At 38.2% G+C, this 16,231-nt stretch overlaps 1 protein-coding gene across 1 annotated transcript in view; it reads left to right on the forward strand.

Moving 5' to 3' along the window:
- The window catches only part of GRID2 (glutamate ionotropic receptor delta type subunit 2), a 740,228-nt gene that overhangs the window by 258,844 nt on the left and 465,153 nt on the right, over window positions 1-16,231 (forward strand). The window contains exon 6 of the mRNA XM_040344854.1: window positions 443-604. Coding sequence (XP_040200788.1) covers window positions 443-604 — 162 coding nt within the window. The remainder of the gene's footprint in view (window positions 1-442; window positions 605-16,231) is intronic.

Below are 16,231 nucleotides of genomic sequence, written 5' to 3' on the forward strand. Positions count from 1 at the left end.
GGTAGGAAACTTTGCAATAGATTACATTTGCTTTGGAAAACATTATATATAATTAAAATAGATTTAGGGTTTAAGTGCACTTTAAGAAATGACTAGATTCAATTTATGCTTTATAAGTATAGGTTTAAAGCAGGTAATAGCAGGGTCAATGCAAGCATGATATTTGTTTTGATTGTATATGTGACATCTGTTCTTATATAATAGTTTAAAAGGTTGGCAGAAAATAAAGCTGTTATCACACTACAGGAGGGAACCCTCTATCATAAATGACATAACTTGATAGGCCTAATTTAGAAAGAAAAATGATTGTTTGTTCAATCAGGCAAGAACTTTACTTGAATAGGCCCATAAAGAGCTGTAGCTGCTATGTTGTGATTTTTACTTAGGTCTGTCAGGCTTCCTCAAAAAATAAATCTAATGATCAATATCTAATCCTTTACAGATCACCAACCTGTATATCTATGATGCAGTTCTCTTACTAGCTAATGCCTTTCACAAGAAGCTTGAAGATCGAAAGTGGCACAGCATGGCCAGCCTTACCTGCATCAAGAAGAACTCAAAGCCCTGGCAAGGAGGTCGATCTATGTTAGAAACTGTCAAGAAGGTACCATTTTCTCCATCTTTCATCTTCATTATTTTCAAATGAAAGGAAAAAATGATGCTGGCTGAGGTGTCTAATTTTAAATGCGTATTAGTCTTACTAAAAGCGTAGCCTGTCAGAAGGTCCATAAGATTAGTTTAGATGACAAATTTGCTAAATTATCATTTTTCAGTGAAGTTTTACAGTTCAATAAGAAGTTTCATCTTCTGATCAAGAAAGGTTTCATTAGCACTGCTCTTTTCCCACAAAAAAAGCTGTTATATCATATATAAAAACTGCTGTCAGCTTTGTTAGTTTTTTGAAGACCAAATAAAGGCATCAAATAACACCAATATTTATTTGTGCTTAATCTAGCTTGATAATGCAATGAAATAAAATGTTTATACATACAAAATATAGATTACGCCTATATATATATAGCTCACGGGCATATAAATTAGATGATTGCTGGCCAATCTTTTGATCTGACTGCTATGTGAAGTCTAGTTTGAGCTTTGCTGTGACTATCATGTCAGGTATTTGAAAAGCAGTGTCCACACCAATACTACAGGAATAGATACTCATTATTTGTTTTCAAAAGGCTTACCTGTAAGTACCTTCAATATCTCCTAAACTTGCAGTTTAGGAGATACTCAGTATATGCGCTACTGCTGATGTCATCGGCGCATGTGCATTGTAGAAACGGGCCGATGGTGCCGTTTCTTCAGGTGTCATGCCGTGACTGGCGGCTCTTGCACGCATGCCATCAGTGACATCATCGCGGCTCTGGCCAATCACAGCACCAGAGCCACAAACCCAGAAGTAACTACGGTGAAGGATGTCCGTGCTGTACTTGGAGGGCCGACGCCGATCCAGGGCATCATTCTATGGTAAGTATTTCATAATGAGCTAGTATGCAATGCATACTAGCTCATTATGCCTTTGTCTTGCAGGGTTTTATTTTCAAGGTTTACAACCTTTTAATGGAGACATCCATTTATGTGCTATGCAAACATGACATGACTCATTAAACTTATTAGGAGTGTCTGTTTGGCCCAGCTTACATATGTGGGTTTCTGCATCAGGGTAACAGGATGGGGTATAGAAAATATTCACTTAATCAGGAGCAGGGAAGGAGTAGGGATGCTGCACAAGTGCCTGCTAATAGTCCTTCTGCCAAATGTTAAAGTCTGAGTTTGGTAAGAAAAAAATAAGAAAACAAAAGCAGGGAGGAAATGACTATCAGTCTGATGTGTCCCCTGTGCTGTTTCTCCTCTGATACCCCACATACCTCCACTGCCACAATTTTCCACTGTGGTTGGAGTAAATATAAAGGGACCTGTGATTTGCAGTCATTTATAGGGCCTGCCATGCCTGCCCTTTCCACCCCTGCCCTCTGTTCAAAGAAGTTGTATAATAGCATCTATGAATAAAAAACTATCTTCGAATAGAGGACAGGCAGATGAATGAAAAGTCCACCTGCTCCATTCAGAGATTCTCCTTTATTCATAGAAGCTATAGTACAGCTTTTATGAATGGAGGAAGTTGGGAGAAAGAACATACAGTAGTTGTCAGTCTTGATGAACACAGTGACATGTTCCTTGGTTCTATTAACCCCTACCTCACCAGAAGATTATGGTAGTTGGGGTAAAAAGGGATCAGAGGATTTCAACTAAAGAAGAAGCTAGCAGCACACGAGACACATATGATTGATAGTAAATAATGCCCCTTGTGCTGATTTTTTTTTGTTTTACTATATTTGGGCTTTTATTAAATAAAGTGTTAAGCTTAGTTAATTATGCTGCATAAATTTTCATTAGAGCTTCTAACATCCCCTAATTAATTCAGCCTTCTTGCCTAACTGGTTACATCCTCAAGATTTTAACTAATTGCCCACCAATGTCACCTTAGTTACATTAATTACTTTCTAACAATGATTTTTTTTTTTGTTTTCAAGGACAAATTTTCCTTAAAATTCAAATGGTATGAATGCTAAAAAAAAATCAGGAATGGTTCAACCAGAACAGCCATTGACTCCTTTTGATTTCAAATGGATTTTCACTTTATTTGCTCCTGATCTTCTTTATCTCTGTCTTTGCCAGTTCAGCCAAGCATATGATATGTTCCATTTGTAAACCAAGATAAATGGCCTGCAATTTAATAACCTCTAAATAAGAGTTGTGTCTTTAAATGCAGTGCTCCTTTTAATCATAAAATAATAATTATGTAAGGCCTAGATTTTTCTTGAGTGACATTTGCAGGAGAAGGCTGTGAAATTAAATGAAGCCTTTTGACTAAATTTGGTATTATGATTTAATTATATCTTTAGATTTTAAGCTACAGCTATATAGCAGCCAACCAGATTTCATCTGACACTTCCTAGGGCAGTTTCATTTGGAACTTGCAACAAAGTCATGTTTACTTCAAATTGGAGCTAAATTTAAAAAAGTGACAATTATCAGTGGACCTTTTCATGTGACTATATCTAGGCACTCCTGTGCCTACAGCTTTCTAGCTGTATATCTGCAGTCTGAGACACTGCTTGCCTTGTGAGATTTGAAATGTGATTTGGTGATGCCACTATTATGCTGCTCACTTTTTATTCTGGCTGGAAACAAAGCTGAGGAGTCGCAGTTTAAAGATTGCCTTGCTTCTACCTAATTGAATCCATGAATCTGTGCTCTCTGTATGCTCCTTATTAATCATTACCACACCAATCATCAGAGGATGCATTTTGATATGAGCCCTCTTGGAGACAGAGAGAAAAAAAAAAGACATGGCAGATCAATAATAAGAACAAGATCAGCTGTGGGGAACTTTGATTGATTTTTCAGTTTCCCAATTAATAGTATTGAACCAATCTTATCCATTTCTGGAGGCAAGCATGTTGAAAAATTATCTCCAGTGTTCAGGCACCAATGCCACCCACTGCTTCTGTACAACAGCTCAACAGCTCACTGCAAATATTTTTGGTAATAACATGGAATTCACCAAAACCACAACAAGCTAAACACAGTTGCACCAGATTTTGCACTCCAGGTTTAGTAAGTCAACCCTGCTGATCTTTCTTCACATATAGTAGGCCTGCATTGAAACAAAAAAATATTATGCATTTTCCATGTTTCTGGACATATTATATAGCTATTATTTGTCACTTACAGTATATGGCAGCTCCCAACAAGTAAACAGGCAGTACTAGACAGTAATGAGTGAATCTGCTTGGTTTTCCGTTGAGGCCATGTTCAGCAAACACAACCAAAAATCAAACCAAAGTCAATGGGACGCAAACCTTGAAAATCAATTCTCTCTTTGTTAGGCTAATAGGAAAGGCTTTATTAAAGAAAGGGCCCGGGGAGCTGGCCCCTACGTGATAGCATTTTTCTATGACATGTTCTCTTTAACCACTTAAGCCCCGGACCTTTAGGCAGCTAAATGCCCAGGCCAGGTTTTGCATTTCGGCAGTGCGTCGCTTTAACAGACAATTGCGCGGTCGTGCGACGTGGCTCCCAAACAAAATTGGCGTCATTTTTCCCCCACAAATAGAGCTTTCTTTTGGTGGTATTTGATCACCTCTGCGGTTTTTATTTTTTGCGCTATAAACAAAAATAGAGCGACAATTTTGAAAAAAATTCAATATTTTTTACTTTTTGCTATAATAAATATCCCCCAAAAACACATAAAAATGTTTTTTTTTCTCAGTTTAGGCCGATACATATTCTTCTACCTATTTTTGGTAAAAAAATTGCAATAGGCGTTTATCGATTGGTTTGCGCAAAATTTATAGCGTTTACAAAATAGGGGATAGTTTTATTGCATTTTTATTAATTTTTTTTTTTTTACTACTAATGACGGCGATCAGCGATTTTTTTCGTGACTGCGACATTATGGCGGACACTTCGGACAATTTTGACACATTTTTGGGACCATTGTCATTTTCACAGCAAAAAATGCATTTAAATTGCATTGTTTATTGTGAAAATGACAGTTGCAGTTTGGGAGTTAACCACAGGGGGCACTGTAGGAGTTAGTGTTCACTTAGTGTGTGTTTACAACTGTAGGGGGGTGTGGCTGTAGGACTGACGTCATCGATCGAGTCTCCCTATATAAGGGATCACTCGATCGATGCAGCGCCATAGTGAAGCACGGGGAAGCCGTGTTTACATACGGCTCTCCCCCCGTTCTTCAGCTCCAGGGAGCATTCGCGACAGAGCGGCTATAAACGAATAGCCGCGCCGTCGTCCCAGATCGCTCCCCGCGGGAATCCGACCGCCGCATGTAGCAGGTGGGGGTCTCGATCGGACCCCCCACCGGCTAGAAGGCAAGAACGTACATGTACGCCCATTTGCCTGTACGTGCCATTCTGTGGACGTACATTTACATGCGGCGGTCGGGAAGTGGTTAATGAGGTATCACAGGTGTATTAAACCCCTGATGTCTCACCTGTCTTCCACTGAAGCTAATGGAGCGCAAATCAAGCTCCATTAGCTGCTTTCCTGGCCACAGCGGCAGGGGAAAGTGACAGTTGAGCCCAGAAATGACATAATGCATGTCACTTCCACATTCATTCTAGCAAGGGGAGATCGGTGAACAGATGTTTCTCCTCAGAGGCACCCATCATGAGGGTCCCAGGCAGGACAGAGAAGCCCAGTGGGCCACGCTGCCGAGGGTCTATGGAAGCCTTCTGGTGGCTGAACATCTGCCAAATCACTTCCATCTAACAGCTGACAGTTGACTTCTCCAATTTCTTTTAAATTATGTGCTTGGGGGATGCCTTAAACCTGCACAGCTATATGATGTACTAAAGAAAAAAAGACAATTTACTTGAATATACTATTTCATTGCCACTATCTTCTGTTTGTAAACAAAGTGGGCTTGATTCCCCTCAATATTCATATTAGACCTTATTAGATATTAGACCTTTATCCTAGATGAGGGACTGGTTTGGATTGTACAAAATAGGTGTAGGGTGCCCCATAAAAATATACATAGCAAACCCATAGCAAAACATTTTAGATCCTTCAACATCACCAAAGCATGGTATTTAAAGGAATCATGCATTTCTAATGTTGCTCTTTAAGCCACATTAAAAGACCTCTTCTCTTCTGAACAGTCCTTGCATGTCAGTGCCCAACTACCCACGTTTTGTCACATGATTTTAATTTAGATCACTGTTTATTTATATATCATGTAAAGGCACTGACACATTACTGCTATGCAGATGTACCTCCATGGTCAAAGCGCTCTGCATATTTGCAGGAATCCTGTATAGTGCTAATGTGCAAAGTGTGCAGGACTGCAATCCTAGTGCTGACCTAGGCTAGCTGTATCCAAGGTGGACAGATAGGTACATCATTGACTATTAGTTATTGCTATTTCTTGGTAGGTTATTCCTAATATTATCTATATATTTTATTTTATTTATGTTTGTTTAAATTGTTTTTATTGATTGTTTTTACAATTAAAAATCTTACATACTTTGCAAGTCAATTTGCAAATCATCCATAAAAATACAGAACAGTCATAAAATACATATAACTACATAAAAGAAAAAAAAAAGATGAGAAAAAAAAGACATTGAAGATACATATAGGTACATAAATGGATCCGTCCTTTTATTTATGTTTGTATTTATACATCATGTATCCAACAAATATACTGTTTAACTTTAAAATTCCTTTGTTATTGCTCCTTTTATATATTACATTTTCCTGCTGAGAAAATATTGTTAACTGAGTATATTAAATTAACATGTTTCAGCTACAAATCAAATAATTACCTGTTTATATATAATCATATCCAATTTATCATCAGTATATCTCTTAATTTTAACTTAAATGAAATAATTATAGAAAATATTTTGTTATGTAGTAGAAAGGGAACCATATGTAAGATATAAACAATTTTAAAGTATCTGACTTTTACATGTTAACACATCACCTTTTGCTGCTTTAAAAAATTCCTGAAAGGAAAAAAAATGTTTTTCTTCAGTATGAACAGGGAGAATGCTAAATGCAACCAATCAGAACTTACCTTAACTTGCTATGGCTACTGAATCTTGCACGTGACACTTTTTTCATTGTAGCGTACTAAGCCAGCATTTGTAATAAAACATCCAACGCATTTTCAGTGATAAGTTTGCACAGTGCAATATGGCATGTCTTTGTTTTTTTGTATAATATTCAGAATACCCAATGTATAGTTTGCAAAGTTTTTGTCATATACAATCTCTGATCATATTTTGACACTAAAGGATATTGTTTTATGGGCTACTGTTGTATAAAATAGAAAAACACTAATGGTTCAATTACCTTTATTTTTAAACATATTACTAAATAGTGTACACGCAAATCTGGTGCAATTTTTTTTATATAAAATACAATGAATTTAATATTTCCTAGCAATTTACTGCATACTTTATTTTAGCTTCAAGCAACCAAAATGCTAAAATGAGAGTGGAAATCAATCAATGTCTATAAATGGCAACCAACGGGGATTTTCTGTTAGGCCTCGTACAGACGACCGGATCTATCCGCTGGAAGTGATCCGCGGATCAGTTCCAGCAGATAGATCCGGTCGTCTGTACGTCCAAGCGGACATTTCCCAGCGGGTAAATTTTTTTTGCATGCTACAAATCTATCCGCTGGGATCCAGTCCAGCGGACTGATCCGGTCGTCTGTACAGACTCACCGGATCAGTCCGTCCGCTCCCATCCGTCGTAATTATTCGACGCATGCGTGGAAGTGTTTACCTTCCAGCGTCGCGCACGTCGCCGCGTCATCGTCGCGACATGTGACCGCGGATGTTTTCCGTGCGGATTTTGATCCTATGGTGTGTACAAGCCATCGGATCAAAATCTGGAGGAGGAATGTCCGCTGGAAATGGTCCGGCGGACCGTTTCCAGTGGAGAACCCCTCGTCTGTACGAGGCCTTACATCAATTTGTATCTTTAGCTTCTTTAGAAACTATAAAAAAAAATGTATGTTGTAGATTGTAAAATTACAGTTATCACTTTAGTCAAAAAACTGATAAGAATCACCTAAACTTAGCCCAAAGCTGACATGCGTATAGCCGGATTTAAGGATAACAAGGGATCATATGAAAACCATTTTTAATTGGTTGTTTGATTTTGCCTTTGGAACTTCCCTCATTTTCTTTTTTTTTTCACAATTGGTTTTATTGCAATATGTTATTATAACACAAACATGGCGCTTCCCTCATTTTCTACATGCAGTTCTCAATGTACTTTTAGCCATGTCTTTATTAATAATGAATCTCCTCTTTAATTGCTGTACATCAGGGAGCACGTAGCCGCTACCTGTTGCACACAAATATTTTTTTAACTTTCCCAAAATAACTGTCTCTGTTGCTGCATTGCCACCAATTTGATTGGAACGTGCAGTGGACAATTTCTTATAGGAAGGAAAACTGAAATGTGTTTGGCTACAGAGCAGCAAGTTTAACTAATATTTAGTGACATATTTTAAATTGATTGTGTTTATTCAATTTTTTTTTTCATAAGTTTACCAGGGAAAGAAAAAGAAGGTACATTGGTAACAAACCATATAGCCAGGGATGTGAATACCATCTTCCATGCCCTGTACAATTTCATTCCTGTACAATAAACTGTAGTGAAGCATCACTGTCTGTTCAAAGACAAAACCTAATAAACAATGCAATGCGGAGTAAGATGTTGTCTGTATCTATATTTCTTCTGACAGATTCTGATTAAGAAGGTCAGTAAAGCTAGCCAATATAGTGTAAGATATACAGTAGGTCTTCCTGCCATGCTGAATTGGACTTCAATCCATACAAGTCCTTTCTCTACTGCAGATAAATGTATCATTTATTTAGTTAAAGCTTTTAAAGAGTTGCTCACTGTCAGAATGTACTCTAAAAACCATAACAAAATTCTTTCTTTAGGGAACCATAACAAAATGCTTTCTTTAGGGAACAACTTTATATATATAGATCAGATTACTGCATATATAAGCCGACCCGAGTATAAGCCGAGGTACCTAATTTTACCACAAAAAACTTTGAAAACTTATTGACTCGAGTATAAGCCTAGGGTGAGAATGCAGCAGCTACTGTAAGCAGAAAAAAAGGTCAACAATAACCATGTGCATGCCTTACTGTGCACATTGCAACCTCACTGTGCCCAACCTCACTGTGCCCATTGCAACCTCACTGTGCCAACCTCACTGTGCCCATCCTCCCTGTGCCCATCCTCACTGTGCCCATCCCCACTGTGCCTATCCTCACTGTGCCCATTGCAGCCTCACTGTGCCCGAGTCAGTGTACCTGAAATTATTGACAGGCTGCAGGCGTCCATTCATTGTTTAAAAGTCACAGTCTCCTCCTGGTCCCTTCTGTGATAGGCATTTCTCAGCAGACACAGTTCCGCCTATCACAAACGTTCTCTCATGCTCGGACTCAGTTTCCCAGCAGACACTGTGTTCAGGGACTTCCTCTTGTCCAAGGATGAAAAGACGTCCGTAATTGGCGGGACACTGAACAAAGTGTCTGCTGAGAAACTGAATCCAAGCATAAGAGAACGTTTGTGATAGGCAGAACTGTGTCTGCTGAGAAACGCCTATCACGGAAGAGACCAGGAGGAGACCGCGACTTTTAAACAATGGACCGCAGCCTGTCAATAATTTCAGGTACACTGACTCGAGTATAAGCCGAGGGGGGTATTTTCAGCCTTAAAAAAAAAAACTCAGCTTATACTCGAGTATATACGGTAATACAATATCCCAAAGAACTGTAATACAAAAAGTTAAAACAATGTCCCACATTAATATAAAATACAATTATTCCCATAAAAAAATAACAAACAATATTGTAAAAATATCAGCTTTCAAAGGATTTTCAGGAAAAGAGCAGTGCCATTTTTTTAATCCGTGTTGAAAGATTTGTCCAGATCACAAACATGACATTGCAATGAGCTGAGCTTGCTGTTTCCTTTTTCTGCATTGTATTCTTCATATACGTTGCAAATTCTAGTCAAATGATCGACTAGGGAGGCAGATGTACTATCCCCAGAGTCTTGTGGGTTTTCCAAAGAAAATATACATTTTGCTAGTTCAGAAGTGAAAAATGAATGGGATAAATTTAAGCATGAGCTTTCATTCAAACGCATAATGACCACCAAGTTCCTCATAGTGATACTGTAGCACATAATGTATACAATGCTCTACTTTGAAATGTGCTTGATTTAAATGCCATGGGACCTGTGGACTTCACCAAACATTAACGATTTAACGGTAGACTTCTATGGTTGTGATAGCCTGCTAAATGGACACAGAAGTTGCTCATAACAAGAATGTAGTGGATTGAAAGACTGTAAACATGGAGTGAAGTAAAAAGCCCAACTGAAGTCCAACATCTTAAACATCTATTTATCATCTTGCACCCTAGTTTGGAATGATTTGCAAATGTAGGGATAATTTAAAATATATTTTACCCCACCATTTCATATTTCTGATGTGTGTCTTTACTTGTGTTAAATAGTATCCTGTAGTTTGTGCATTGCTTCCATTGTGTTTCTGCCAGTCCCCTTGCTTTCATATTTCAAACTGACCATGCTAGTTAACAGAGCATATTGTCGCCAGTGTGGTTAGTTTTCTGGTTGTGTTGGGAAAAGAATAAGCCTGTCCATCAATGATCAGACTTGTGCTGACACACCAACACTGCACAGCCATTAACTGGGAAGATCAGTGTTCTGCTGTTTCTCCATCCCTAGCTGTGAATATATATTTATTCCACTGACTGGTCTTCTGTCAGGCTTTGGGGAGAGCTTCATGCTCTCTGACCTGCTCGCTCACACAGGATGTGGTCTCCCACTTTGCCAATCTTATGCCCTAGTTGACCACAGTCAACAACTATACTTTAACGAGAGGGAAAAGACACATAATATAGGAGATGAAATGGCTGCTCGCCCCGAAATTGCATGAAAGAGAAAGAGAAACTTTTTTCTCTTTCATACAACTTTAACTTTAAGGGCCACACTGGCACACTTAAAAAAAAAACATGTTAACCTTACCTGCTTTATGCAATGGTTTTGCACAGACCAGCCACCAGTCTCCTGCTCTGGGGTATCCAGCCCCTTGTGCCTGGATTATTCTGCCTTTGAGTACCCTCCATAGCAAGCTGTGCCCCCTCCGTACCTAGGTTTACCTCCTAATAAAGAAAATCTCAGTCAATGAGCTCCTCTTTAATCCTGCCTTGTTTCTACTATATCACAAAGATATTTCACCTGCCGCATACAAACGCTCCCTTTTTTTACACCTACCAAATGCAGTGAAAACATTCATACTCAGACTATAGAAACACTAAAATACCATTCAGTTTCATAGAATAGATCAGGTGTGGAAGATGGAGGAATGGAAACAAATAAGCAAAGAAAATATATTTTCATATGCAAAAACCTGGATGGGATGGTTGCTCTTCAAAGATACTGAACCAACTTATTATGCAGCTACGAACAGAGGTTATGTGATTACTTATAAAAAGGGATACAAGTATTTAAAATTATAAATAAATATATATATATATATATATATATATATATATATATATATATATATATATATATATATATATATATATATATATATATATATGTTTGTACATTCTTCCAGAATCGCACTTGTGAGGTCAGGCACTGATGTAGACAAGAAGGCCAATCTCTGCTCAAATTCATCCCAAATGTGTTATATCGGTTTGAGGCCAAACTCGCTCATCCATGTCTTTGTGAACCTAGTTTTGTGCACTGGTCCAAATCATTTGGTGGAGGGGGGATTATGGTGTGGGGTTGTTTTTCAGGGAGTTTGGCTAGGTCCTCAATTCCAGTGAAGAGGACTCTTAACCACTTAAGCCCCGGACCAAAATTCAGGTAAAGGACCAGGCCCCTTTTTGTGATTCGGCACTGCGTCGCTTTAACTGACAATTGCGCGGTCGTGCGACGTGGCTCCCAAACAAAATTGGCGTCCTTTTTTTCCCACAAATAGAGCTTTCTTTTGGTGGTATTTGATCACCTCTGCGGTTTTTATTTTTTGCACTATAAACAATTTTGAAAAAAATGCAATGTTTTTTACTTTTTGCTCTAATAATTCCCCCAAAAATATATAAAAAAATAGTTTTTTTTCCCCAGTTTAGGCCGATACGTATTCTTCTACATATTTTTGGTAAAAAAAATTGCAATAAGCGTTTATCGGTTGGTTTGCGCAAAATTTATAGCGTTTACAAAATAGGGGATAGTTTTATTGCATTTTTATTAATTATTTTTTTTACTACTAATGGCGGCGATCAGCGATTTTTTTCATGACTGCGACATTATGGCGGACACTTCAGACAATTTTTACACATTTTTGGGACCATTGTCATTTTCACAGCAAAAAATGCATTTAAAATGCATTGTTTATTGTGGAAATGACAGTTGCAGTTTGGGAGTTAACCACAGGGGGCGCTGAAGGAGTTATGTTTCACCTAGTGTGTGTTTACAACTGTAGGGGGGTGTGGCTGTAGGAGTGACATCATCGATTGTGTCTCCCTATAAAGGGGATGACACGATCGATGCAGCCGCCACAGTGAAGCACGGGGAAGCCGTGTTTACACGCGGCTCTCCCCGTTCTTCAGCTCCGGGGACCGATCGTAGGACCCCAGCGGCGATCGGGTCCACGGGTCCTGCGGTCCCAGTCCCGAAAGCATCGGACGGGGTCGCGGGCGCGTGCCCGCGACCCACGGCTGGGTAGATGTACAGGACGTACATCTGCCCAGCCGTGCCATTCTGCTGACGTATATTTACTAGAGGCGATCCTTAAGTGGTTAAAGGGGTTGTAAAGATATATTTTTTTTAATAACAAAAATGTCATACTTACCTCCACTGTGCAGCTCATTTTGCACAGAATGGCCCCGAACCTGATCTTCTGGGGTCCCTCTGCAGCTGTCTCGGCTCCTCCCCACAAGAACTAACCACCTCCATGCAAGCAAGCTCACATGGTGGTTAGGTATTGCGGGCTCACTGTACCACGTGGCCCCGCTCCCCGTTGCGCCACGTCATTGGATGTGATTGTCAGCAGCACAAGCCTATGGCTGCGCTGCTTTCAATAAACCAATGAATGAGCCGAGAAGCCTGGTCAAGAAGCCAGCACGGGACTTTCGAGGGATCAGGTAAGTAAACGGGGGGGCTGGGGGACCGCTAATCCTCAGATTAATGCATTAAGGTGAAAAAACGTGTACCTTTACAACCCCTTTAAGGTGTCAGCATACCAAGCCATTTCGGACAACAGGTGTGGGAACAGTTTGGGGATGGTCCCATCCTGTTCCAACATGACTGTGCACCAGTGCACAAACAAGGGCCATTAAGACATGGATGAGTGAGTTTGTGGTGGAGAAACTTGACTAGCCTCCACAGAGACCTGACCTCAATCCAATATAACACTTTTGGGATGAATTAGAGTGGAGACTGCAAGCACAGACTTCTTGTCCACATCAGTGCCTGACCTCACAAACATGCTTCTGGAAGAATGGTAAAACATTCTCATAGACACACTCCAAAATCTTATGGACAGCATCCCCAGAAAAGTTGAAGCTATTAAAGCTGTAAAGGGGGGGCCAACTCAATATTGAACCCTATGGACTAAGACTGGGATGCCATTAAAGTTCATGTGTTCGTAAAGGCGGGAATCCCAATACTTTTGGTAATATAGTGTATATAAATATATATATATATATATATATATATATATATATATATATATATATATATACTCACACATGTTTTGCCTTTCATTTCTATTTCAAACCAAATGGGTTCTTGCAAGTTGAGGGTTAACATTTACTTTAAAATATTCTATTTTTTTCTTAGTAAAACTGCTGCCTCTTGCGCTTACACTCCAGTGTTCTGTGTAAGTACAGCTGAGTAATTGCCATACCTTTCATCGCAAGTATCCTCTCACAGACCTGTACTGCAGAGGAAGCTATGCAGTGTAACAGTTCTGTTACTGAGTGCTGATCACCAAGTACAGTAGCTGGGACTCTGGATCCTTTTGCTCTGCACAGTTATAGTTAGACACCATGCACAACTACTGTAATAGGAAAGTAGAAATAAGACTATACCAACTTGTTTCTTTAATGTCTTTGAGACTGTATATCTATGTATGTGACGTCAGTTGAGTTTTAACCTAAACACTGCACTAATGTACATTTACAGTAATTCTGCCTTACTTAATTTAAATGCAGTTGCCCCATAAGTTAAACACATTTAATTTACAATAATAATAATAATAATGCAGCATCTTCTATTCATGCAGAAGAATGTTTAATATGTTCAATTAATGACCACGGTAAATTTAACTATATCTTAAATAGAAAAAAATGCTTTTCAGTTAGCACTTTTACTCTGCATTTGTATTTGCTATACTTCTTATATCGTGAGGCACAAGTGTTTAACTCATCATTTTAATTCTCTCCCAAATTAAGTGGAAAATTGTAATTTTGGCTTCTAGTATTTGCTTGTACTAATGTGCATATCGTTTACCATATTTACACAAATACAGATAAGGTTTTCATTGATTGAGCAACATAGTCTAAATATTTATTACCTAGATTAAAACTGGACGGGCAAACAGGTTCATTTGCCAAGAACATTTTTCTCTGAAAATTTACATGGAATATATTTACATTATTGGCCAAATGAATGCTGAAGTAGAGCTCCCATTCTCATTTATGCCTAATAAGATAAAGTACAGACTTGCTGCAAATTCAGTATACAGCAAAATCTAGCTATGGTATTAAATACCTAACAGATGCCCTACAGTATCGACATTTCTTAAAAATGGAAGCTTTTCATTAAACAATGTCGAGGGTATGTCAAAAGCCTTACCCACATTTAACCTCAAACCTACATCTCCCCCTCTAGAGCACGTCGCAGCATTATTTTGTATTTTACAATGTTCTTGTAGGGAGAAATAGTTCTTTTTATATGCTATAAAATAATCTCCAGCCTTAAAAAATATTGCAGGGCAAGTTGTAGTGAGCTCAGTTCCTAATAACATAGACACACCCCCATAAATAAGTTTACAAAAAAAAAATGCCCTATATACTGTGTTACGAAAGGCTTTTTATACTCAAGGCAGCAACATTGTTTTGTTGGAAAGAAATACATGTATGCATCATTCTGCAGTAGGACACAGAAGAATGGAGATAGCCAGATATCTGTAGTCCCGTAGGAAGGCTGGCAGCACTGGTTGGGTTTTAAGTACAGCAGAGGCACAGTTTTGCCAGCTTTATCAGGGAGTTTGGTACACAGTGGATATTTGGCAACTTGAAAAGTATTTGTCTGTTTATACAGCAGTTTATAAAGAGATAAAACATGGAGAAATGTTTAGTATTGAATATATGTACTGACTTTTTTTCTCTTTATTATTTTGCCATGACATAAACTTTATCTTCAATGCAACAGGCTTTTTTTCTGTACACTAAGTACAAAGGGTAGTTGAAATAAATCAGAAAAAAATATGATAATTTTATTTTGCCATTTATTTTATTTGTTATGTATGGCATGGAAGTGGCCTGAACTTTTTAGGTTATTCTTATAAAAGCAAATGAGACTCCAGTTCTTTTTTTTTTGGAACTATAACATTTAAAATAGTATGGCTTATTCTTTAAAATAAATCTTCATCTCAATAAATCTTAGAGCTAACAAACACAGGCTTTTGATATGCATTGTTCCCCTGAATGCAGTGTATGCACATATGTTCTGTACTTGCCTGGTCTTACATTTAACACTTAACATAATACATTTAAAAAGTAAAAAAGCAAAGGATTTTTACTACAAACATGTTGTTTTTTGCTTCAATATTTTTAAAGCAGGAAGATTCAGCTAATAAATGAAGGTACCAAAACAGGTTAACAAGTGCATGTTAGGCCTCGTACACACGACCAAGTTTCTTGGCAAAAACCAGCAAGAAACTTGCTGGGAGATATTTTGTTGCCGGTCGTGTGTACATTTTTGTCGAGGAAACTGTCGAGAAACTCGACGAGCCAAACAGAGAGCAAGTTCTCTATTTCCTTGACGGGAATGGAGAAAATTGGCTTGTCGAGTTCCTCAACAGCCTAACAAGGAACCCGACAAGGAAAAAGATGTGTTTCGCCCGTCGAGTTCCTCGGTCGTGTGTACGAGGCTTCAGAAGTAGTAACTACAGAGCATTAATGATAGCTGTTTTGTTTTTGGGATTTAGCATAGAGTTGAAGAATTAAAAATCCTGTCAGATTTTTACTGATCTGTTTGGGATCTGTTAAATATATTTTCTTTATTTTTTGTTGTGGTGATACCAGTTTTATAAGACAGAAAGATGTGGAAGTTTTCTTTCTGTCTATGTTGCTGAAAATGTAACATCATATCACGCCTGGAGAAAGTATTGTCACCAGGACAGGAAATTATAAGAATTTCTGTAATGGAAATCTGTATAGAAGTAAAATCTTCACAGGTGCTTAAATTCATCCCCACTCTATAAAAAAAATTAAATAAAAATTGACTGGATTAACACTTTAATTTTATTGCATGTACAGTTAAGCAACAGTAGTGAATATATTTGCATTGTAAGCTCTTAGAAGGCAGAGAATGAAGTAAATGTTCAGTATTTA

This window comes from Rana temporaria, chromosome 1, assembly GCF_905171775.1.
Source record: "Rana temporaria chromosome 1, aRanTem1.1, whole genome shotgun sequence".
Classification (NCBI taxonomy): Eukaryota; Metazoa; Chordata; class Amphibia; order Anura; family Ranidae; genus Rana; species Rana temporaria.